This window comes from Ranitomeya imitator, chromosome 9 (genome assembly GCF_032444005.1).
Source record: "Ranitomeya imitator isolate aRanImi1 chromosome 9, aRanImi1.pri, whole genome shotgun sequence".
In the NCBI taxonomy this organism is placed as follows: Eukaryota; Metazoa; Chordata; class Amphibia; order Anura; family Dendrobatidae; genus Ranitomeya; species Ranitomeya imitator.
Window position 1 is genome coordinate 52,872,317 of NC_091290.1, and position 24,905 is coordinate 52,897,221.

Sequence of the window (24,905 nt, forward strand, 5' to 3'; positions counted from 1 at the left end):
GCAATTGCCCCTCTGCCCCATGGCCCAGCCCGCCCCAGGTCATACAGTAGGGGACCTGACTTTAAAATAGTCTGTAGCATCTAGTGTGTTATAGAGGCCTGATCCAGAGGACACCAAAAAATTCTTGTGTCCCCTTCTGTATGACGTTAGGAACATCTGACTTTCAAATTGTTTGTAGCATATCTTGTCATACAGGCCTCATTCACACACAAACAGTTCTTTCTTCTGTGACTAACACGATACAGCATGCCATATTTAACCTTGGAATTTACTGTCATTGAAATTCAGCTGTTTGCAGAGGTGGTGCAGAGTTTAAAATCAATTTTTTGTTGTTGCTAATACTGTGCTCCTACCACACTATCTGAGCAACAAGACTGGGAAAAAGCGAGGCTGTGGAGGAAGGGGAATTAGCCTTGATGTTCAATGTGTATGTGAGGTAGGTGGTAATGTTTGTGAAAGCACTAGTGAACCAACATCACGTCCTATGCAAAGACAACTTTGCAAAGACAACTTTAAATTCTGTTACTGTATGGGTTACTCTACTACCATTCTTTGGCAGATGCACAGAGGTATGCCTTGTTGATGGGGCTCAGAAAGAGCATGTGCTAAAGTGGATGGCAAGCACAGCTTCAAGTGCCTTCTCCTCCTCTTCCTCCACCTCAACATCACACCCAGTACAGTCGACAGAGGTGGCACTCAAATTCCCCTTGCTTTCCCCGCATCCCAACTCTCCAAACATACAACTGACTATGCGGAACCACAGATGGGTGAGTCTGAAGAGCTGTTCGCAAATTCTATGCCTTGGTCATCAGAAGTTTACTCAAAAGCTTCACAAGGAGTCAATAAGAGAAAATCTGTACCGATGCCCAACATTTTTTTTAGCTTGGAACCGAAGCAGGACAAAATAGGGTCTGAAAAGCATCCTGACCCTCGCCATCTGATGTTAATCTCTGGGGGGGTGATCCTGAGGAGTCTTGGATATCTGAGGCTCACGCGGACTGTACTGTGCTGTCAAGGCAGGAAGTGGAGGATGGTAACTCCAAGGGCAAGGGATGTGATAACACAGAGGATGATGAGGTGAAAGATGATAAAGGTTGCACCATGATTCACCAAAAATGCCACGTCAAGGCATCCTGGGCAAAAATGCCTACAATTTATGGGTCAGATGTGGACCCATAAAATCACCTGTGGCTGATGGGAGTGGGAGTGCACATGTCCAAAAAGGCTTTAATACAAAAAGTGAAAAAGACCACCACAGCCAAGGCACCAACCAAAAAAAGCATATATGTTGAAAAACGATAAAGGTTGCACCATGATTTACCAAGAATGATTACTCTAGAACATTGAAAATGCATTACTGCCATAGAAAATGGGGAAAAAAAGCGCTATATAATGTACACATGATATATTTATCTGCAAAAACTGCTATGAAAAAAGGAAGGCACTTCGCACATAGATTGGCCAATATATGTGAGCCCAATTACCATGTCAAGGCGTCCTTCGTAAATTGAGTACCTGTCCTACATTGATCTAATGCCACTGGGAAAAATATATATAACAGAACATGAGGCTCTTAGTTTAACATTCTGATCAGACTGTATTTTTGGACTGTATTCTGGATGGAACAGCCCATGTGTTTCTGGTTCTATAATTGTTCTCTTGTTTCTACAAGACTAGGGAGTCCATCACTCCTTATGGGTCATTTGCATCAAAGCTGTTCCATCCAGCATGTCCACATGGATATTCCCTCTCTGAACCCTGCTTATACAGGTACTATACAGATGATCAGGTTTTTAAATACATCAGATAAGGATTATATACATTAGGTAGGACTGCTCTATTATGAGTATACCTTGGAGATTGGTGGAGCAGCTTAATATACATTTTTTTGCAAAAAAACGTATCAACTAAATACCCTGTTTTTTCCATCTTTTGACTAGCACTTGCTTATTACTGTGATTTTTTTACAGCAGAGTATTTTTGACCTCACTGTGCTATTTTGTGTCTTCTAGTTACTAGAAGCATTGTTTTTGATTGACTTATAAGGTGCGTGCACACTGAATTTTTGGAGCGGCTTCAAAATCACATTAAACGCATGAAAAATCACTTAAAAAATGCTTAAAATAACCCTCATTCATTTCTTTTGGAAAGCCACTTTGCTGATCATATGTTTAGTGTTTTTGAACATTAGTTCTGCTTCAGGTTTGGAAAAACGCCTGGTGGGATAATGAATCAAGCACTCCACTGGTCGAGCCAGAACAGTTGGTTACTTTTAAATGATGCTTTTTGGATGTATTTCATATTTTTATCCTTTTTTATATATGTTTTTTTGTGTAATTAAAGGGAACCTGTCACCCCGTTTTTTGAGATTGAGCTATAAATACTGTTAAATAGGGCCTGCGCTGTGTGTTCCTATAGTGTATGTAGTGTACCCCGATTCCCTATGTATGCTGAGAAATAACTTACCAAAGTCGCCGTTTTCGCCTGTCAATCAGGCTGGTCAGGTCGGGAGGGCGTGGTGACATCGGTGGTTCTTCCTCAGCTTTACGTTGGTGGCGTAGTGGTGTAGTGGTGAAGACACAGCGCGCGATCTGCGCTGTAATCCCTTGCATCGGTGGGGGCGGCCATCTTCCTGGGGCCGCGCGTGCGCAGATCGAGTGCTCTGCTGCACGGGGCTTCAGGAAAATGGCCGCGGGATGCCGCGCGTGCGCATTAGAGATCGCGGCGGCCATTTTCCCAAAGCCGAGATGCAAACTCGGCTTTGGGAAAATGGCCGCCGCGATCTCTAATGCGCACGCGCGGCATCCCGCAGCCATTTTCCTGAAGCCCCGTGCAGCAGAGCACTCGATCTGCGCACGCGCGGCCCCAGGAAGATGGCCGCCCCCACCGATGCAAGGGATTACAGCGCAGATCGCGCGCTGTGTCTTCACCACTACACCACTACACCACCAACGTAAAGCTGAGGAAGAACCACCGATGTCACCACGCCCTCCCGACCTGACCAGCCTGATTGACAGGCGAAAACGGCGACTTTGGTAAGTTATTTCTCAGCATACATAGGGAATCGGGGTACACTACATACACTATAGGAACACACAGCGCAGGCCCTATTTAACAGTATTTATAGCTCAATCTCAAAAAACGGGGTGACAGGTTCCCTTTAAGGAACCTGCCCACCGTGAGTCACAAATGATGCTGTAGGAGGAGATTCCAATTAAAATGTTTCTTGAAGATCCAACCAATTGCATGACATTGGGTGACCACAATAAATGTACAGCATTGGGAAAAATGGGTCAATAGTGTACGATGTGCATGTCTCCTACATTCTTTCAACAATTCATTCCCAGAGCTGGAAAGAGATTACAGCAGGAGAAAGGAAGAAAAAAGACTTCACTTTGGCAAGATTACTAATCCATTGTCAAGACAAGTGGCATACTAATCGAGTAAACCCTAAAGGCCACCATACACATTAGACTAATGTCAGCTGAACCTGACAATATTCACTGGTTCAGTTGATTCTACATAATGTGTATGTGGGGGTTGGCCAACCAAAGGTCAGGGAAGAGGCCGGACAACTGATGGTCAGGGAAGAGGCTGGCCAATGATGGTCAGGGAAGAGGCCGGCCAACTGATGGTCAGGGAAGAGGCTGGCCAATGATGGTCAGGGAAGAGGCCGGTCAACTGATAGTCATTTAAGATATTGATAGGGCATGCCAAATTTTGGACTGACGAACGCATTGTTCTCCCTGAGATAAGCTGCTGCCGGAGATGTCTATTGGCAACTTTCTCAAAGTGAACACGGGAGTGCTCAACAGAGTGAGTGTTCCTGTAAATAGGAATGTCGGGTGAGATTGGCGTCTACAGAATGATCAGCCAAAAGCATTGTTCAGCCGACGGTCATCTAATGTGTACGGCCAGCTTTATCATAGTGATTACACGTATTTATAAAGATTTAAAGTGTTCATTGTACAAAGTATTAGGTTTAGGACCTGTTACTTTTTGGAAGCTGGAAATAAGTGATATTCCCATCTGTATTCAGTACAACTCACGGGACAATGACATAAAAGTCTGTAAGGGTAAGAAGCGTCACACTTTATTTACAAAAGAGAAGAGATAATACAGAGCAGTCCACAGAGAGAAGACGGTGGCCCTAGGGGTAAGACATGACAACTATCTTGTGGGGCACTCAGTGTAGCCAGCTTCCTGCAGGATTGGGTTTGGTAAAAGAAGGATGGAGATGGGCTGCTCTCTGTCAGGAGATCTTGTTTATGGGGGAGCTTACTTCCAGCGGCCCCCAACTTTTCCTTTGCCTCCAGCTGCCTTCTTGCTGCTGTTAACGTAAAAAAAAAAATAAGGTCAGAAGATCAAAGAGAATCCCAAGCAAAAGATGAGCGGTAAACTAGAGTCAGAACAGAGGACAGAGAGAGAGCAAGGGCTAGTAAGAAAAGAATAAGAAAGGAGCTGATAGATATAAATATGTAAGAAGTAAATCGTACTCCTTGTAATCACTCTGCACACCAAGGCAGTGTCACTTACCATATCCTCGTGTTAGTTAGAGTGAGACTGGGCGTATTCTCCCTCATGCCATTCCCCCCCGCCATTTGCATGCATACTTATTACTGATTCAAACTGCTATCATTCTGTCAACACAAAGGCCCCAATTTATGGACTGGAGAGCAATAGGCACAAATGATGCCACATCCTATAGACCTTGATAGTGTAAGACTTTACAGATGGTGACGGAGCCATAGCAGGGTCCTCAGATGCTTATACTGTACCTTACATACCAGGGTCAGATAAGAAGTAGGTTAGCAGAATTCACTTTACTTACTTGTTATAACTGAGGGTTAGAACTTGAGATATCACAAGAAACTAAAGATATCCAGCCAAACAGTCAGCAGTTATATCTCTCAGACTAGTAATATCTTGCATATCTGGTAAGACTTTTACTGTAGCATGTCGTGAGTATACTGGAAACATCGTGCTAGGTAATTTCAATACAGTTGTTATAAATCTATCTGTGACTTAGATGTGAGCACAGAGACATTCTAAGTCCACATGTTTTGATCTATGGTTTAGGAGAATGTTTCGGATACAGGTTGGGTTTGTAGGGAGGCCGGGAAAACTCTGTCTACTCACTGTTTCTGCAGCTGATCGATACGGTTCCTGAGAGTTGTGACCTGTTAAAAACAACACACAACCCATTTATGCTTAAGGGGTTCTTGACAGATCCTTACCTCCAGCTCTTTCATATCCTGAACCATCGGAAAGGGCTGATGTAGAAATCCTATTGCCTCAATTACCAGTGTAGAAATCCAGAAAAGAGTGGTAGATTGGTCCAGCCTCTGTCTGGAGGCACACACACACAACTAGACTTGGGAGTTGCTGAAACATACCACTTACCTTTCCATTCCACCAGGGCTTGGGCCTTAAGCAAAGGCATTTAACGTTCCATTCATCCAAATTTTTTGGAAAATTAGGAACACTAAGACTGCAAGCGATTCCTTTCTACAATGTGATGCACTGTATGGGTGCTATATGCACTGTCCCAATGCATTATTTACTGGCTTCACCTCCCCTACATATGAACATGGCAACCATCTAAATTATCAGACACAGGTAACATCTCCAAAAATTGAAAAAATGGATAAGTATAATAAAATGTAACAGCATTACTAATCCCTTCTCCCAAGACAACTCCTATTATCATAGATCTTTTGTCCAGATTTGGGGCAATATACCATATTATGGAGCTAGAGATGGATCTCTAGTTAGATTTGGCTTTATGAATAAGCTACCAAAGATAATATTGGTTCTGTTGTGGTGTCTGATGCTTTTCACCGATCGGCAGAATGGGAAACTTTTATCCCAGTTAGAATGGATTGGCAGAGCATACGCTCGACCGTCTCTGCATTCATTCCCCACCCATAGGGGCTGCTGAGAGCATCACTTGGCTTTTTCCAAGAATGAATGTAGTGGTGTTCATGCGTCCTACCTTCTGCTCCATTTTGAAATGGGAATAAAAGTACCCCATTCTACCAATCATTGTGATTCTCAACCCTTGGACCACCACAATTTGTAGGTTATCACCTATCCTAATCCAAATTATCCAAAATATCCTATATCCTGATCCAAATTTCCACTTCTCGTAGGACACACTGTCAATGTGGTCAATGTTTGGCTTCAGCTTGCAGTCCCAGTGTCCTTCATAATTTATAATGTGATGATGTCCTTTATGCCAATGCTTTAACACCGAGCCCTGTCGTACCAAGAGCGCCCTGACACATGCCTGAACAGACAGCCCTGAGTTTGTGCCCTCTTAAAGCTGGCATCTCTACTTACAACTTAGAGAGTTCTTCCACTCTCCTGTGCAGGGTTGTAATCTAAGAAAGACCAAGATAATCATGTGAATAACGGGAATAGTCGGCAAATAGTGTGTCGGTCAGCCCTGAATGCTTCTCCGAATGTAAAGTGTATGTAGCATGAGATACTGAGTGTTCCTCGTGTACCTCGCGAGCTTGAGAATTGCGGCTGTAGTTAAGATTTCTTTCTCTTGGAGGACAAATAAGTCCGTTATTGAGTCATGTTTCAAACTGATTGTATGTATGACTATTGTGTACATGTATGCATGTATTTATGTGTGTGAATACATACACGTGTATGGGCACATCATACGAAGAGAGCAATCACTGGAGAAGAACATCATGGTCAGAAGAATAGACGGAACAAGGCGAAAACGAAGACCAGCAAACTGATGGCTTGATCCTATCAAGCTAATAGCAGAGAAGACCTATCTAGACTTGCTTAAGATCTATTTTCCTACAGATCGTTCATCCGTAAAGTCGTTATGGTTCGAGATCGAGCTGATTCGTGCGATTTCTCTACAGGCTATATCAGAGGTCCCCAACTCCAGTCCTCAAGGCCCACCAACAGGTCATGTTTTCAGGATTTCCTTTGCATTGCACAGGTGATGCAATTATTACCTGGGCAAAACTAAGGAAATCCTGAAAACATGACATGTCGGTGGGCCTTGAGGACTGGAGTTGGGGACCTCTGGGCTATATCACCTCCAAGGCTACGTTCTTAGCTTCTATTGTCAGTTTGGGCTGACAAGACTCCCATTAATGGCACCCAGAGCTCTAGTTTCTGATGCAGAGTACCATATCTCCTGGAGAGACAGATATATAAGATAACATACTGTATACATGTGAGTCAATGACCATGATCAGTTCCATCTTGGTTTACTTTGCTGCAACGATTATGATCCCTGTATCCATGTGACCACTGCAGCCAATCACTGGCCTCTGAGCTTTTATAGAGAGGCATCACCATAGATTCCAACAGGGATCTCTATAGCAGTGGTGCTGAAGTACCGGTGGGGGATTTCAGGAGTAATTGTATTTTTTTATAATTTTTTCTCCTGGATCTTTTCCTTTTTGTTTCTTTTTTAATTGTGGACAACCCCTTTAACTGTTATTTATAAGATGGAAAATTCAATTAATTGGAATATTCTGCTTAAATAGAAAATATCTTTTTCACACTGCATTTCTTTCACGTTATAATGGCAATGCTAAGAATATATGGATTGCCAAAAGTATTTTGTCATCACTCTGGTTAAGCACCACATGTCAGAGGTAATTCTCTCCTAATATTGTACTTATCACAATTCCAAACTGAATTTTATTATTTATAATAAAACTTTCATTTTGATGGGTTATTGAATATCATTTGAGGCCATGTGTCCACATTGCGGAATAGGGTGCGCATTTTCCCGCACCTTTTTTGTAAAATCCACAGGTAAAACGCACTGCGTTTTATCTGCGGATTTACCGCGGAATTCATGCAGATTTTGTGCGGATTTCACCTGCGTTTTTACACCTGCGGATTCCCATTATGGAGCAGGTGTAAACCGCTGCGGAATCCGCACAAAAAATTGACATGCCGCGGAAAAATACAACGTAGCATTTCTGCGCGGTATTTTCCGCACCATGGGCACTGCGGATTTCATTTTCCATACGTTAACATGGTACTGTACAACGCATGGAAAACTGCTGCGAATCTGCAGCGGCCAATCCGCTGCGGATCTGCAGCAAAATCCGCAACGTGTGCACATAGCCTGAGGCTTCATGGGCTCAAAAAGTTGCACGAGTCATGAGAAAATCAAAATATCAATGTGTTCTAATATTCCTTGGGGGGGCTGTTAAATCACAGCTCACAATGCAATTTTTACATGCCTCTAACATTTGGATTAAAGGGGATCTTTCAGCTGAAAAAAAATTGCTTTTGCTTTCTTCCAGAAGGAAAACTATTACTATTACAGGTCAGTTAAATTCACTTAAATGTGTCATCTGCAAAACCAGGCACAGCCCATAGACAGGTGGCTGGGGAAAAAAATAATAATATATATATATATATATGTATATATATATATATATATATATATATATATATACATACACGGTATATATATATATTATTTTTTCCTTAAACTTGGAGGAAAATGTTTTGCTAGGAGGAAATAATTCATTGGTTGGTTAATACAAGACAAAAATGGGTAATTCATATCCAATATGTAACTCAATCTCTTTTAGTTTTAAAAGTGTTTGCTTTTTTTTAGTTGTGCTTCATTTGTGACACTGAAAGTTGCCATCTGTATATCTTTCTATTTGCAGTTTATATATATATATATATATATATATATATATATATATATATATATATATATATATATATATATACACTGTACATATATATATATATATATATATACATATATATATATATATATATATATATATATATATATATATAGTATCTCTGCTTCAAGGTTTAGGAAAAGTTTTTGGAAAGCCACAACTAAAAATAAACAAAGTGCAATACTGACAGTGGACAAGAGTGGCGCTGCTTCAGGAAAATGAACCAATCTTTTTTTAAATTCCAGACATTTTCATTAGTCTGATTTTATTTTAATGGCGTTGTGAGCCAAATTATGGAATCCAACTTCTTAGTTTTAGCTGAGACTGAGTCAAGTCTAGTACGGCCATGTATATATTAGTAAAATGCAATTATACCTCCAAATCTGGAGATCGGTGTAAAGAGCTGTTATATGACTGGGGTACTACCTGGCAACCCCGTCCTTGCAAGTGATTTTATATATTGTTCTATTTCTATAGAATTCACTCACCTCATATTTCTGTTTCTTGAGCTTCTCTCCCATCTCGAACTTTTCAGACTCTAGTTGGTACAGCCAGTCCCAAAATTCCTTAGCCTTTTCCCTATTACAAACCAGGAAGTGAATCACAATATACTTGAGAGGCCATATATGTGCTAATATTTTTTGGACAATCCCTAATTGTTAGATGACTCCCCTGACAATAAACTGATCACACCATGTCCCCTAGCTTGGATTTTAGCAGTTGGCTGTAAACTTTAGAGATCCTGGTGGTGTTGAATTTTTGTGGAGAACTTCAACAGGGTAAATAAACCATTACACAAAGTCCATTCAGGTCAATCGTATTTGTGTGTGATACAGGACAGGACCGCTCCTCCTCCGCGAGAGATATACTCTGTTTTGTCTCTATCAACACTGGCCAAGAATTCTGCATCATATATTAAAGAGTAACCACTTCTTTTTTTATTCAATTACTGATAGGTATAAATCATTTTTTAATACTCCATTACACTAATTTGCTTCCTTCGATCGTTACCACCATGCTGAAAGTGCTGGCTTGCCTGCCTAGTTCACTCTGTCTTGGTGGCCAATTTGGACTTCAGGTCTAGATAAGATCCATGCTCAGAGCTTCTCTGTTCTCCTCCTTAGGCTCAGACACTATCCCTTGTGTGAGGATAAGGAGATATGGAAACAGAGAGAACATCACTCTCTGAATATTGAAATTATCTTGACCTACAGTTCAAATCGACTACTAAGACCGAATGATCTAGGCAGGCAAGATAGCACTTTATGCATTGGGCAACCAATAGAAGGAAGCAAAATAAAGCAATGGAGTATGTTACAAAGATTCATAAAAATGGGTTTTCTAAACTAGATACTTGACTAGGAAGCTAAGCTATCTACCACAGATGGTCATGGTCAGAGACATCGGTGGAGTCTACTGGGCTTAAATTGAAAATTTGTAAAAGAGCCTCAACCTAGCATGCACAACTTGTAACATTGGGGTCTTTTGGTAGAAAATTGGGCTTTCAGGAGCACTTAGACACCAAGATCCAGATGTCATTACTACCTCTGACTCTCCAATGGATATACATTTTGTAATGACCATTGAGTCTTAAAATATTAGGAGAGCTTTCAATAAAGAATGGAATATGTGAGTTTCTCATCTGGTGCCTTACATTACCAATGGAAGTCCATTACATACCTGAGTTTGTCCTCACTCATGTGGTCAACATTCAGGGGCTTGCGACGATCTGCCAGAATCTTCTTCTTCTGCTCACGGGCTGTTTGCTTCTTGCCTCTCTTCTGGTCAGCCTGGGGAGGAAATGTTGTAAAAAAAAGTTAAAGAACTAAATCTTTTGTACGACGGTATTTAGGTGAATGATCAGCTCTACTTGACATTTTTTACATTATAAGCAACTAAGAATTTATGGGGTAGAACCAGTCGTATAATACAGCCTGAGAAATGGAGATGACCAATGTGGCAGCACTGATCATCAGCCTTGTTGGCTTTTCTGTTGGTTTCTCGTACCTTGGCAAGGTAGCTGCTGTATGAGGCTCCCATGGAGGACAGGGCCTTCTTCTTCTTCATGTCATCCTCAGCACGTCTCAAGGCATCCTGTTCCTCTCTTCTTGCTTTCTCTTCCTGCGCAAAGCATAGATGTGAAGAGGAGAGAAATACATCACATGCACTTATTTTAGTTAGTGACATAGTATGGAAATGGCGAATACACAGGCCTGGTAGACATAAGAGTTTTTCCGGAGTGAGAGGATGAGATGGGACTCACCGCAAGCCTGTTCTGACGCTCCTTCTCTTTCTCTGTTCTGATCCTCTGCTGTTCAGATCTCTCAGCCCTACGTTTCTCCTGAGAATGGTAAAAAATAAAATGATTTCATCAGAAAACAAAGTGCTGAATATAATTTAATAAAATGCTGTTTATTAGACGATAATCTTCAAATGCAAAAAACTGCTGTAAAGATTAAGATTCAATATGATTATTGTACAGGACAAAGGATGAGTATATACGGGACATTAATGCTTCTCTCTAATTCTTCACCAAGCACATTGTGTAGCCAGTGGGATAAGCGTCTGTTCACAAATGGCGCTTCTGCAGAAGATTTTATATGGCATATTTGGTGCCCAAAATACACAGCATTTTACAGGATGACCCTAATCAATTAGATTTTTTAAATCTCATGCACACGCTGCATTCTTTTTCCATGAGTACTCGGAGCCTTGCTGAGTTTTGCCAAGATGCAGCATGTCAATTCTTTCAACACTTTTGCAGAATGTTTTACCCATAAAAAACATGCTGACTCGTAGAAGCGCAAGCACAGCGCGAAACGGCCGTCGTTTGCTCCTGCTCGCATGATCTCCTTTCCTCACTCCCCCGGCCATGAAGTTTTTATATGAAGATTGAATAAACACTGCCAACTTTTAGATCGGTGAGTGCCTTCTTTTTTCTTGCCTGTACTATTACCCATAAAAATGGTCTTGCCACCACTCTAGTTTTAGGCATGTGTTGCTGCTGTTAAACAGCCGCAAGACATGTAGCCGCGGGGACTCAAACATATTTTTCAAGCACGCTGAAGATACTCGGCTATCCGTCTAGAGTGTGCGGATAGCACCTAATCCAGGCACGTTCGTTCATCACTACTCATCAACAAAGACTGGATCAATGGCAAAGAGGCATCGTTAGACCTGGGAAGGGCACGTTAAAGCTCTTTTTGTATTATTTTATACTTCTCTGCGCTCATGCAATAATAAAAGTTAAAACTAGACAACCCCTTCAATAGACGACCAGCGGGGCTATACGTGGCTTTGCCTTCTCCATGCATAGCCCATAGTAGCACATCATGCACTATGATGATGTACAGCTCAGGCGGTAGAACTTACAATTCTTTCTTTCAGTCCAATAATTTCCTCTTCTTCCTTCTTGCGTGCCTCAAAGTGCTGATCAATGAGAGACTGCAACTCAATCAAGTCCTTGTTCTGTCTCTTCTTCTGGATATCCTGTAGACAGAAAAAGTGAAATATTCCGTAAGACCGTCTTATTTAAAAAAAAAACACATGGAATATAGATATAGCTATAAGATTGAAAGAATAGAAATGGCTACAAATTTGGCAAAAACTTTTTCCAGGGCATACAATTTGTGCACATTTTTTTAAATTGGAGGACTGGCAATTCTTTGAGTTTTGGTCCCTATGGTGACTTCTGAAGAGCACTACTACTGTAATATAACCCCCTCTAAGGATTTTTCTGGTGGAGGAATAGTTTTGAAGTTGGATGTGCCACAATGAATCCTTACATGAGGTACCATAGGGCCCCATAGACGCTAGAAGTGTCGTATCACAGCTTCTTACAGCTTGGAGGTGTTGAGATGTCAGACGTCTGTGTGCACAAGGACTTCCAGACTGTTTTTGGGAAGTGACTATTCCATATCTTATACTTTTACTTAGCACTTTATCATTTTTCCATCTTTCGTTATGAGTATACTTACATCAAAGTCTACTTTCTCTCCTTCTGGGATTTTTGGTGCAGTGAGCCTGAAAATAAAGCATGTTGTGTTACTGGAGGTTGCTGACATTGAGCACTGGGACTTGTAACTTTCAACTATTGTGAAGATTCAGTAGTAAAGGGGTTAGGTTATTCCTATGGGGATAAGAACTTACAGGTAGGTAGTCGTTAACTACCTCCCTGTCTGCCCTGTTAGGGTCTTGCTAAATGGAAATTTTGACGTATGTGCCGAGGAGACCATAAACTGCAGTGGTGTCGGGAAAGATTGAACGTGCATCATTTTCGAGCATAGTAGACTGCGTCTGAGTGTCTGCCTCCACTAAATGATGCACACCAGAGCACACATTCACTCTACCGGCAGCATTATAGTCTATGGCCCATCGGGGCATACATCCGAATCCCATCTTGTGACGGTTCAGACGTAAACCCAGACAGGACCACCAAACGGGTGCCGGAACGCAATGTGAAAGCCTCCTAAGTGGTAAAACCACTGATTACTAGATTGAGAAACTCGCTCTTCCACTCCTTAACTTGAGCCCAGATTTAAAGGGAAACTTACGGCTGATACATGCTGTCCGATCTATATGCAGCATGTATCTGACAATGGCTGCATGATATCAGTATAGGGAGAGACTTAACACTCAAGGTGGGTGGGCAGAGAGAAGCCACCGGGGACGCGCCTGTCCGACCTGTCTGCTGTGCGACTTGGTCTCTGGATATTAAATTATGTCTTTCTCTGCATCATTTCAGAGTTAAATATATACGGCTAAAATCATGCAGCCACTGTATGATCCAAGGGCAGCATAAATTGGCTGTCAGGTTCTGCAGGTATGTAATAATAAGTGATATTTTCATTCATTCACAACTTTTTCCTCTTTACCCTTAATCAGTGGTGTAGAAGACATACATAGAGTGAATGCAGATTTGAATCCCAAGCCTGGACCACCCCTTTAAGGCTGTGTCTAAGGAAACTAAGTCACTTAGCCAATTTTTTTGTTGTCCATGTAAACGCTGGTAGAAAAGCATTCTGATTAACACATGGTGATAATGTTGCCATTAGCTCAGGGTTAAAGATAGGCACTATGGAGCTTGCGGGTGGGTGGCAGAGCTGCTGTATGCATGGTGTCAGCGCAGCAACTGATAACAAGGCTCGCTGTCTGAAACTAACAGGCCGCTGCCACACTGAAAAGTGTGTTGCAAAATATTTCTAATGCCTTTCCCTCCACTAAAGTCAGGACAAATGTCCCAATGCGCGTTTCGCCTATCTCCTGGCTTCTTCCAGGGCTTGTATAATGCTGCATTTTACTTACTTGGGTTTTGGCTTTTCCTCTTTAGTTAACAGTAGCAGAGGGAGAGAAAAGAAAAAAATAAATAAACAAATGTAATAGGAAAGTGATTAATTCTATAAAAGTAGGAGATTACTTGAATGATGAAGGGAAGAAAATGCAGAATAAAAACAGGAATCAAACTGGAGGCAATCCGATAATACTCAAGAAAGTGAGTCATACGATTTTCTCAAGCTGGTGGCATCTAACAGTACGATTATTGCTTCTATGCTGCGCTATGTGTAGGCAGGTGTGCACTGAGGCTAAACCTCAAAATAAAAGCTAATAATATATTGTCCTTCAGTTAGAAGGTTATTCCTTGCTAGTTTAATATTATCAGAGCAGATATCGCAATGAGTGCAGATGCTTGAAAAGTCCAAACTGGGTTTATATTAATGGATTTATGTATTGAGCAAAAGTAATGAGTGCAGAAATGAAGAATTCAAGCATTTTCTATAAATTACATGGTAACCAGTATTTGCTCTTGTTTTACTGTTACACAACTTTATTTCATGTGCTCTATTCTAAATCAATAAAAATAATCATTTCATGAGTATGTCACTAAGCTTCCAGAAGACTGCCCTAAGTACCTCTGACCTACAAAATAACTAAAAGTCCTAAACCAGCAGAGTATACAACGTAAAAGGGAAAAAACACCGTCCACAAACAATCAATGATTCGTTAATGGAAAGAAACACGAGTTACTTCTGGATCTAGAGACAAAAATGGAATGTGAAAAAGGGAGATAAAGTACAAGTTATATAGGTGATGAGACAGGGGGAAATAATTGGGTAAAGAGATGAAGAAAAGGAGTCGAAAGGGAGAAGAAAAAAACAGAAAGGAGAGAGAAATGCAAAAACAGAAGGTAAACGAAGAAATGTAGAAAAAGTGAAGAGAGAATGCACAGAGGGAGAAGGAAACATGGAAAATTAAGGAAAAAATTAGAAATGAATGGAAATAAAGAGAAAAGGTGAAATTAAGGAGTAGAGTATAGAAAAGAAGGCAGTTGGAGGAAAGTGAAATGGGTAAAAAACTAATGTGAAACAAAAATGGAAAGGAATGGGTAATCGGAGAGAAGAAAGGAAAGGATCTGGAAGTTGAAGGAAATGAGAAGAGAATAAAGCAATTGAAAAATAGGGGAAAAAGTGAAAAAAAATTAGACAACGAGAAGGAGCGTGGACAACGAAGAACATATATATATGTAGAAAAGTTGTAAATGTACAAGTGGAGTCAACAGAACAAGTTGCATTTATTGATAGACAGGCAGATAGGTTGGAGAGCAGATTGGAAAGGAACGTACAGGAAGATAATGTACCCCTACAGGAAGAGCGTAAGAAGAGTGAAGCTACGGGCAGATAGGTTGGAGAGCAGATTGGAAAGGAACATACAGGAAGATAATGTACCGCTACAGGAGGAGCGTAAGAAGAGTGAAGCTACAGGCAGATAGGTTGGAGAGCAGAACAGAAAGGAACGTACAGGAAGATAATGTACCACTACAGGAAGAGCGTAAGAAGAGTGAAGCTACAGTCAGATAGGTTGTAGAGCAGAACAGAAAAGAATGTAAAGGAAGATAATGTACCGCTACAGGAAGAGCGTAAGAATAGTGGAGCTACAGGCAGATAGGTTGTAGAGCAGAACAGAAAAGGAACGTACAGGAAGATAATGTACTGCTACAGGAGGAGCATAAGAAGAGTGAAGCTACGGGCAGATAGGTTGTAGAGCAGAACAGAAAGAAACGTACAGGAAGATAATGTACCACTACAGGAGGAGCATAAGAAGAGTGAAGCTACGGGCAGATAGGTTGTAGAGCAGAACAGAAAAGGAACGTACAGGAAGATAATGTACCGCTACAGGAGGAGCATAAGAAGAGTGAAGTTACGGGCAGATAGGTTGTAGAGCAGAACAGAAAAGGAACATACATTAAGATAATGTACCGCTACAGGAAGAGCATAAGAAGAGTGAAGCTACGGGCAGATAGGTTGTAGAGCAGAACAGAAAAGGAACATACAGAAAGATAATGTACCGCTACAGGAGGAGCATAAGAAGAGTGAAGTTACGGGCAGATAGGTTGTAGAGCAGAACAGAAAAGGAACGTACATTAAGATAATGTACCGCTACAGGAAGAGCATAAGAAGAGTGAAGCTACGGGCAGATAGGTTGTAGAGCAGAACAGAAAAGGAATGTACAGGAAGATAATGTACCGATATAGGAAGAGCATAAGAAGAGTGAAGCTACGGGCAGATAGGTTGTAGAGCAGAACAGAAAGAAACGTACAGGAAGATAATGTACCGCTACAGGAGGAGCGTAAGAAGAGTGAAGCTACGGGCAGATAGGTTGTAGAGCAGAACAGAAAAGGAACGTACAGGAAGATAATGTACCACTACAGGAGGAGCATAAGAAGAGTGAAGCTACGGGCAGATAGGTTGTAGAGCAGAACAGAAAAGGAACGTACATTAAGATAATGTACCGCTACAGGAAGAGCATAAGAAGAGTGAAGCTACGGGCAGATAGGTTGTAGAGCAGAACAGAAAAGCTTTCTGCAGTAGAGCTTTCTGCAGCTAGATAGGAAATTTACAGGCAGAGTGACTAGAGAGTGGAGCTACCATTAGAAAGTGGAACTACAGACATAGACATTAGCGAGCGGAGCTACAGCCAGAGTGATCAGAGAGTGGCGATAAAGACAGATATATTAGAGAGTAGAGTAACAGGCAGCTACATTAGAGAGTGGCAATAAAGTCAGATATATTAGTGACTGGAACTACAGGAAGATATATTAGAGAGTGGAGCTACAGGCAGATACATTAGAGAGTAGCGATAAAGGCAGATGTATTAGAGAGTGGAGCTACAGGAAAAGATATTAGAGAGTGGCGATAAATGCTGATATATTAGAGAGTGGAGCTACAGGTAGAGTGATTAGAGAGTAGCAATAAAGGCAGATATGTAAGCAAGTAGAGCTACAGGATGATACATTAGTCAGTCGAGATAAAGGTAGATATATTAGAAGGTGGAGGTAAAGGGCAGCGTGATTAGAGAGTGGCAATAAAGGCAGATATATTAGAGAGTAGCAATGAAGGCAAATATATTAGAGAGTGGAGCTACAGGTACAGTGATTAGAGAGTGGCGAAAAAGGCAGATATATTAGAGAGTGGAGCTACATGAAGATACATTAGAAAGTGGCAATAAATGCAGATATATTAGCGAGTGGAGTAACAGGAAAATACATTAGAGAGTAGCGATAAAGGCATCTGCTACAGGTGGAGTGATTAGAGAGTAGCAATAAAGGCAGATATGTTAGCAAGAGGAGCTACAGGATGATACATTACACAGTGGAAATAAAGGCAGATATATTAGAGAGTGGAGGTATAGGTAGATACATTAGAGAGTGGCGATGAAGGCAGATATATTAGAGAGTGGAGCTACAGGAACAGACATTAGAGAGTGGCGATAAAGGCAGATATATTAGAGAGTGGAGCTACAGGCAGATACATTAAAGAGTAGCGATAAAGGCAGATATATTAGAGAGTGGCCATGAAGGCATATATATGAGAGAGTGGAGCTACAGGTACAGTGATTAGAGAGTGGCAATAAAGGTAGATATATTAGAGAATGGAGCTACAGGTAGAGTGATTAGAGAGTGGGGGCAAAGGCATATATATGAGAGAGTGGAGCTACAGGTAGAGTGATTAGAGAGTGGCAATAAAGGTAGATATATTAGAGAGTGGAGCTACAGGTAGAGTGATTAGAGAGTGGCAATAAATGCAGATATATTAGAGAGTGGAGCTACAGGTAGAGTGATTAGTGAGTGGTGATAAAGGCAGATATGTTAGAAAGTAGAGCTACAGGAAGATACATTAGACAGTGGAGATAAAGGCAGATATTAGAGAGTGGAGCCACAGGAAGAGTGATCAGAGAGTGGTGATAAAGGCAGATACATTAGAGAGTGGAGATAAAGGCAGATATAGTAGAGTGTGGAAGTAAAGGGCAGTGATTAGAGAGTTGCGAAAAAGTAAGATATATTAGAGAGTGGAGCTACAGGCAGATATATTAGAGAGTGGCAATGAAGGCATATATATTAGAGAGTGGAGCTACAGGTAGAGTGATTAGAAAGTGATGATAAAGGCATATCTATTGGAGAATGGAGCTACAGGCAGACACATAAGAGAGTAGCGATAAAGGCAGATATGTTAGAGAGTAGAACTACAGGAAGATACATTAGAGAGTGGCGATAAAGACAGATATATTAGAGAGTGGAGCTACAGGCTGATACATTAGAGAGTGGCGATAAATGCAGATATATTAGAGAGTGGAGCTACAGGTAGAGTGATTAGAGAGTAGCAAGTCAGATATGTTAGCAAGTAGAGCTACAGAACGATACATTAGACAGTGGAGATAAAGGCAGATATATTAGAGAGAGGAGATGCAGGTAGATACATTAGAGAGTGGCGATGAAGGCAGATATATTAGAGAGTGGAGCTACAGGAACAGACATTAGAGAGTGGCGATAAAGGCAGATATATTAGAGAGTGGAGCTGCAGGCAGAGTCATCAGAGAGTGGTGATAAAGGCAGATACATTAGTGAGTGGCGATAAAGGCAGATATATTAGAGAGTGGAGCTACAGGCTGATACATTAGAGAGTGGCGATAAATGCAGATATATTAGAGAGTGGAGCTACAGGTAGAGTGATTAGAGAGTAGCAAGTCAGATATGTTAGCAAGTAGAGCTACAGAACGATACATTAGACAGTGGAGATAAAGGCAGATATATTAGAGAGAGGAGATGCAGGTAGATACATTAGAGAGTGGCGATGAAGGCAGATATATTAGAGAGTGGAGCTACAGGAACAGACATTAGAGAGTGGCGATAAAGGCAGATATATTAGAGAGTGGAGCTGCAGGCAGAGTCATCAGAGAGTGGTGATAAAGGCAGATACATTAGTGAGTGGAGATAAAGGCAGATATATTATAGAGAGGCAATAGAGGTAGATATATTAGAGAGTGGAGCTACAGGTAGAGTGAATAGAGAGTGGTGATAATGGCATATCTATTGGAGAATGGAGCTACAGGCAGACACATAAGAGAGTAGCGATAAAGGCAGATATCTTAGAGAGTAGAGCTACAGGAAGATACATTAGACAGTGGAGATAAAGGTAGATATATTAGGGTGTGGAGGTAAAGGGCAGAGTAATTAGAGAGTGGCAATAAAGGCATATATATTTCCCGGATCCGTGCTTTCCTTGACCGCAACACTGCAAAAACGCTAGTGCATGCCCTTATCATCTCCCGCCTCGACTACTGCAACCTCCTACTCTCTGGACTCCCCTCTAGCACTCTGGCACCACTCCAATCCATCCTACACTCTGCTGCCCGACTAATCCACCTGTCCCCCCGCTATTCCCCAGCCTCTCCCCTGTGTCAAGCCCTTCACTGGCTTCCTATCGCCCAGAGACTCCAGTTCAAAACCCTCACACTGACATACAAAGCCATCCACAACCTGTCTCCTCCATACATCTGTGGCATGGTCTCCCGGTACCTACCTACACGCGACCTCCGATCCTCCCAAGACCTCCTTCTCTACTCCCCTCTCATCTCTTCTTCCCATAACCGCATCCAAGACTTCTCCCGTGCTTCCCCCATACTCTGGAACTCTCTACCCCAACACATCAGACTTGCGCCTACCATAGAAACATTCAAAAAGAACCTGAAGACTCATCTCTTCCGACAAGCCTACAGCCTGCAGTGATCCTCAACCTACTGAACAGCCGTACAGCCAGCTCTTCCCTCTCCTAGTGTATCCTCACCCACCCCCTGCAGACTGTGAGCCCTCGCGGGCAGGGTCCTCCCTCCTTATGTACTCGTGTGCCTTGTTATCTGCTCATGTTTAATGTATTTGTCTATATTTGCCCCGTATTCACATGTAAAGCGCCATGGAATAAATGGCGCTATAAAAATGTATAATAATAATAATAATAATATATTAGAGAGTGGAGCTACTTGAAGATAAATTAGAGAGTGGCGATGAAGGCAGATATATTAGAGAGTGGAGCTACAGGAACAGACAGGCAGATACATTAGAGAGTAGCAATAAAGGCAGATATATTAGAGAGTGGAGCTACAGGTAGAGTGAATAGAGAGTGGTGATAAAGGCATATCTATTGGAGAATGGAGCTACAGGCAGACACATAAGAGAGTAGCGATAAAGGCAGATATCTTAGAGAGTAGAGCTACAGGAAGATACATTAGACAGTGGAGATAAAGGTAGATATATTAGGGTGTGGAGGTAAAGGGCAGAGTAATTAGAGAGTGGCAATAAAGGCATATATATTAGAGAGTGGAGCTACTTGAAGATAAATTAGAGAGTGGCGATGAAGGCAGATATATTAGAGAGTGGAGCTACAGGAACAGACATTAGAGAGTGGTGATAAAGGCAGAAATATTAGAGAGTGGAGCTACAGGCAGAGTCATCAGAGAGTGGTGATAAAGGCAGATACATTAGTGAGTGGAGATAAAGGCAGATATATTAGGGCACCGTCTCACAGTGGCATTTTGATCGCTACGACGGCACGATCCGTGACGCTCCAGCATCGTAACAATATCGCTCCAGCGTCGTAGACTGCTGTCACACTTTGCGATGTACGACGCTGGAGCGATAATTTCATGACGTATGTGCGATGTAGAAGCTGTTGGTTACTATGCGCACATCATATACAATATCGTGCACACCTTTGTTACACCATGCGATCATGCCGCCACAGCGGGACACTAGACGACGAAAGAAAGTTTCAAACGATCTGCTACGACGTACGATTCTCAGCGGGGTCCCTGATCGCAGGAGCGTGTCAGACACTGCGATATCGTAACTATATCGCTCGAACGTCACGAATCGTGCCGTCGTAGCGATCAAAATTGCACTGTGTGACGGTACCTTTAGAGTGTGGAGCTACAGGCAGATACATTAGAGAGTAGCAATAAAGGCAGATATATTAGAGAGCGGCAATAAAGGTAGATATACTAGAGAGTGGAGTTACAGGTAGAGTGAATAGAGAGTGGCGATAAAGGCATATCTATTGGAGAATGGAGCTACAGGCAAACACATAAGAGAGTAGCGATCAAGGCAGATATCTTATCGTTTAGTGTGAAGGTACCTTTAGAGAGTAGAACTACAGGAAGATACATTAGACAGTGGAGATGAAGGTAGATATGTTAGGGTATGGAGGTAAAGGGCAGAGTAATTAGAGAGTGGCAATAAAGGCATATATATTAGAGAGTGGAGCTACTTGAAGATAAATTAGAGAGTGGCGATAAATGCAGATATATTAGAGAGTGGAGTTACAGGTAGAGTGATTAGAGAGTGGCAATAAAGGCAGATATGTTAGTAAGTAGAGCTACAGGACGATACATTAGACAGTGGAGATGAAGGCAGATATATTAGAGAGTGGAGGTACAGGTAGATACGTAGATACATTAGAGAGTGGCGATGAAGGCAGATATATTAGAGATTAGAGAGTGGAGCTACAGGAACAGCCATTAGAGAGTGGAGCTATAGGCAGATGCATTAGAGAGTGGCCATAAAGGTAGATATATAAGAGAGTGGAGCTACAGGTAGAGTGATTAGAGAGTGGCGATAAAGGTAGATATACTGGAGAATGGAGCAACAGGCAAAGAAATTAGAGAGTGGCGATAAAGGCAGATATGTTGGAGAGTAGAGCTACAGGAAGAAACATTAGACAGTGGAGATAAAGGCAGATATATTACAGTGAGCAGGTAAAGGGCAGAGTGATTAGATAGTGGTGATGAAGGCAGATATATTAGAGAGTGGTGCTACAGGCAGAATGATCAGAGAGTGGAGATAAAGGCAGATATTTTAGAGTGTGGAGGTAAAGGGCAGAATGATTAGAGAGTGGCGATAAAGGCAGATATATTAGAGAGTGGAGCTACAAGCAGATACATTAGAGTAGCAATAAAGGCAAATATATTAGAGAGTGGCAATGAAGGCATATATATTAGAGAGTGGCGATAAAGGTAGATATATTAGAGAGTGGAGCTACAGATAGAGTGATTAGAGAGTGACGACCAAGACAGATATGTTAGAGAATGGAGCTACAGGTAGAGCGATTAGAGAGTGGCGATAAAGGCATATCTATTGGAGAATGGAGCTACAGGCAGACACATAAGAGAGTAGCGATAAAGGCAGATATGTTAGAGAGTAGAGCTACAGGAAGATACATTAGACAGTGGAGATGAAGGCAGATATATTAGAGAGTGGAGCTACAAGCAGATACATTAGACAGTGGACATAAGGGTAGATATATTAGAGAGTGGACCTACAGGCAAAGACATTAGAGAGTGGCAATAAAGGCAGATATATTAGAGAGTGGAGCTTTAGGCAGATACTTTAGAGAGCGGCGATAAAGACAGAAGGTGGAGCTACAGGCAGATACTTTAGAGAGTGGCAATTAAGGCAGATATATTAGAGAGTGGAGCTTCAGGCAGATACATTAGAAAGTAGCGATAAATGCAGATATATTAGAGAGTGGAGCTACAGGTAGAGTGAATAGAGAGTGGCGATAAAAGCAGATATATTAGAGAGTGGAGCTTTAGGCAGATATATTAGAGAGTGGAGCTACAGGTAGAGTGACTAGAGAGTGGCGATAAAGGCAGATATATTAGAGAGTGGATCTACAGGCAGATACATTAGAGAGTGGTGATAAAGGTAGATATATTAGAGAGTGGAGCTACAGGCAGATACATTAGAGAGTGGTGATAAAGGTAGATATATTAGAGTAGAGCTACAAGCAGACTGATTAGAGAGTGGGGATACTTTAGAGAGTGAGAAGGTAAATGGACAAATGAGTGAAGCTGCAGGCAGATTAATAGGAGAGTGTATTTTCAGGATAGAGAGAAGCAACAGTTAGATCAAAGGGAGAGTGGAGCTATAGACAGAAGCGAGGAGCTACTGATAGAAGGACAGAACAGTGGAGAAATGTCCAGATTGGAGAGTAGAGCTACAGAGTGAATAATGGAGCTGTAAGCACACTTGTAGTGGTGCCACTGGCACACATTGAAGAGAGGAGTTCCAGGCAGATGGATAGGAGAGTGGAGCTACAGCAGGACAGTGGAGAAGGAGCTTCACATACAGTCTAGACTAGAGCATCAACAGATAGAGATATTAAAGAGCGGCAATACAGGCAGGTAGAAAGTAGATTGGAGCTAGAGGATAACAGTTGGGGAAAGAACTATACACATAACGGAGAGCAGAACTATAGGCAGATAGATCGGAGTAGTGCTACACACAGGAAGAGCTACCAGCAACTACATAGGGTTGATCTACGCAGAAATAGGAAAGTCAACCAACAAGCAGAAAAACTGGAGAATGGAGCCACAGACAGGGTGTTGGAATGAAAAAGCTACAGACCGATTTAAAGAAGAGCTACAGGCTGATAGTAGGTACAGGCAGATGGATTGTAAAGTGGAACTTCAGGAAGATAGATTGGAGAGCAGACTTTCAGGCAGAATGATTGGCGAGTGGAGTCAGAGGCAGAATGATTGGCGAGCAAGAGGCAAATATAAGAGAGTGGAGATATATGTATACATAAAGGAGAGAGGAGATACAGATAGATGCAATGAGGAGAAGAATTGTGCTAAAAGCAGAATGATAGGAAAGTGGAGGTACATGCAGATAGATCAGGAAATCGGAACTGCCAGATGAATAGACCTACAGGCACACAGATTGCAGAGAGACATCATAGGCAGATCAATGGGACAGCATGGATACAAGCACATTGATGAGAGGAGGTACAGGCAGGTACATGGCACAGTGGAGCAATAGGCAGATAGAAGAGTCGGGCTACTACCAGATTGATTGGAGAGAGGAGCCATAGCTAGAAAGGACAGCAGAGAGTTAATAGAGGAGCTTTGGGCAGAGCATAGGAAAGTAGAGATAAGTACACATTTTAGAGCTACAGAAAGATTGAAGAACTGCACTGCAAGCAGAATGATGGAACAGTGGAGCTACATGCAGATAGAATGGAAAGTAGAGCTCTAGGTATATAGAATAGGAGAGGAGCTATGCTCAGATAATAGAAGAGGGAAGCTACAGGAGAAAGGAGAGTGGGAGGATGGAAATGAGAACAAAGGAGCGACAGGCAGATAGACTGGAAAGTGGTGCTGTAGGCAAATAAATTTTAGGGTAGTGATAGAGACCAATAGATTGGAGAGTAAAAATGCAGAGAGAAACACTAGAGAGAAATGCTACAAGCATATAGATAGAAGAATGAAGATACAGGCAGATGGATTGACGAATTAAGCTACAGGCAGATGGATTGAAGAAATGAGTTACAGGCAGATGGATAAGAGAGTGGAGCTACATGCAGATAGATTGGAGAGTAAGACTAAAGGCAGAGAGATTGCAGTGAGGTACTACAGGCAGAAAGATTGTACAGTGCAATTACTGTCTGACAAAAAAGGAGAGTGGAGTCACAGGCAGCGAGATTGGAGTGAGGTACTGGAAATAAAGGCAGAAGGATAAGAGAATACCGCTATAGGCAAATAAAGAGGATAGGGGAGATACAGGCAGCTAGATGGGAAATTGGAGGCTTATGCAGATAGATAAGAGAGTGGAGCTACAGGCACAATTGCAGAGAGGAGATACAGGCAGAATGATTGTGAAGAGGAGCTGCAGGCAGGATGATTGTGAAGAGGAGCTACAGGCAGAAGGATTGTAGAGAGGAGTTACAGGCAGAATGATTGTAGAGAGGAGCTATAGGCAGAAGGGTTGTAGAGAGGAGCTACAGGCAGAAGGGTTGTAGAGAGGAGCTACAGGCAGAAGGATTGTATAGAGGAGCTACAGTCAGAAGGATTGTAGAGAGGAGTTACAGGCAGAATGATTGCAGA

The 24,905-nt window shown here is 41.9% G+C and overlaps 1 protein-coding gene across 7 annotated transcripts in view; it reads right to left on the reverse strand.

Annotated features, from left to right (window-relative positions):
- Positions 1-4,071: 4,071 nt before the first annotated feature.
- TNNT3 (troponin T3, fast skeletal type) overlaps positions 4,072-24,905 on the reverse strand; it is a 44,236-nt gene continuing 23,402 nt past the window's right edge. For 6 of the 7 annotated variants that reach the window (XM_069740121.1, XM_069740122.1, XM_069740120.1 and 3 more), the window contains 9 exons: positions 14,001-14,019; positions 12,674-12,719; positions 12,069-12,185; positions 10,960-11,037; positions 10,704-10,817; positions 10,377-10,486; positions 9,185-9,275; positions 5,140-5,180; positions 4,072-4,330 (listed from right to left, as the gene is read on the reverse strand). In XM_069740121.1, the coding sequence (XP_069596222.1) occupies positions 4,279-4,330; positions 5,140-5,180; positions 9,185-9,275; positions 10,377-10,486; positions 10,704-10,817; positions 10,960-11,037; positions 12,069-12,185; positions 12,674-12,719; positions 14,001-14,019 (668 nt within the window). In that variant the 3' untranslated portion in view covers positions 4,072-4,278. Of the gene's footprint in view, positions 4,331-5,139; positions 5,181-6,342; positions 6,384-9,184; positions 9,276-10,376; positions 10,487-10,703; positions 10,818-10,959; positions 11,038-12,068; positions 12,186-12,673; positions 12,720-14,000; positions 14,020-24,905 lie in introns of all 7 variants that reach the window. The other variant, XM_069740117.1, reaches the window with a different exon arrangement.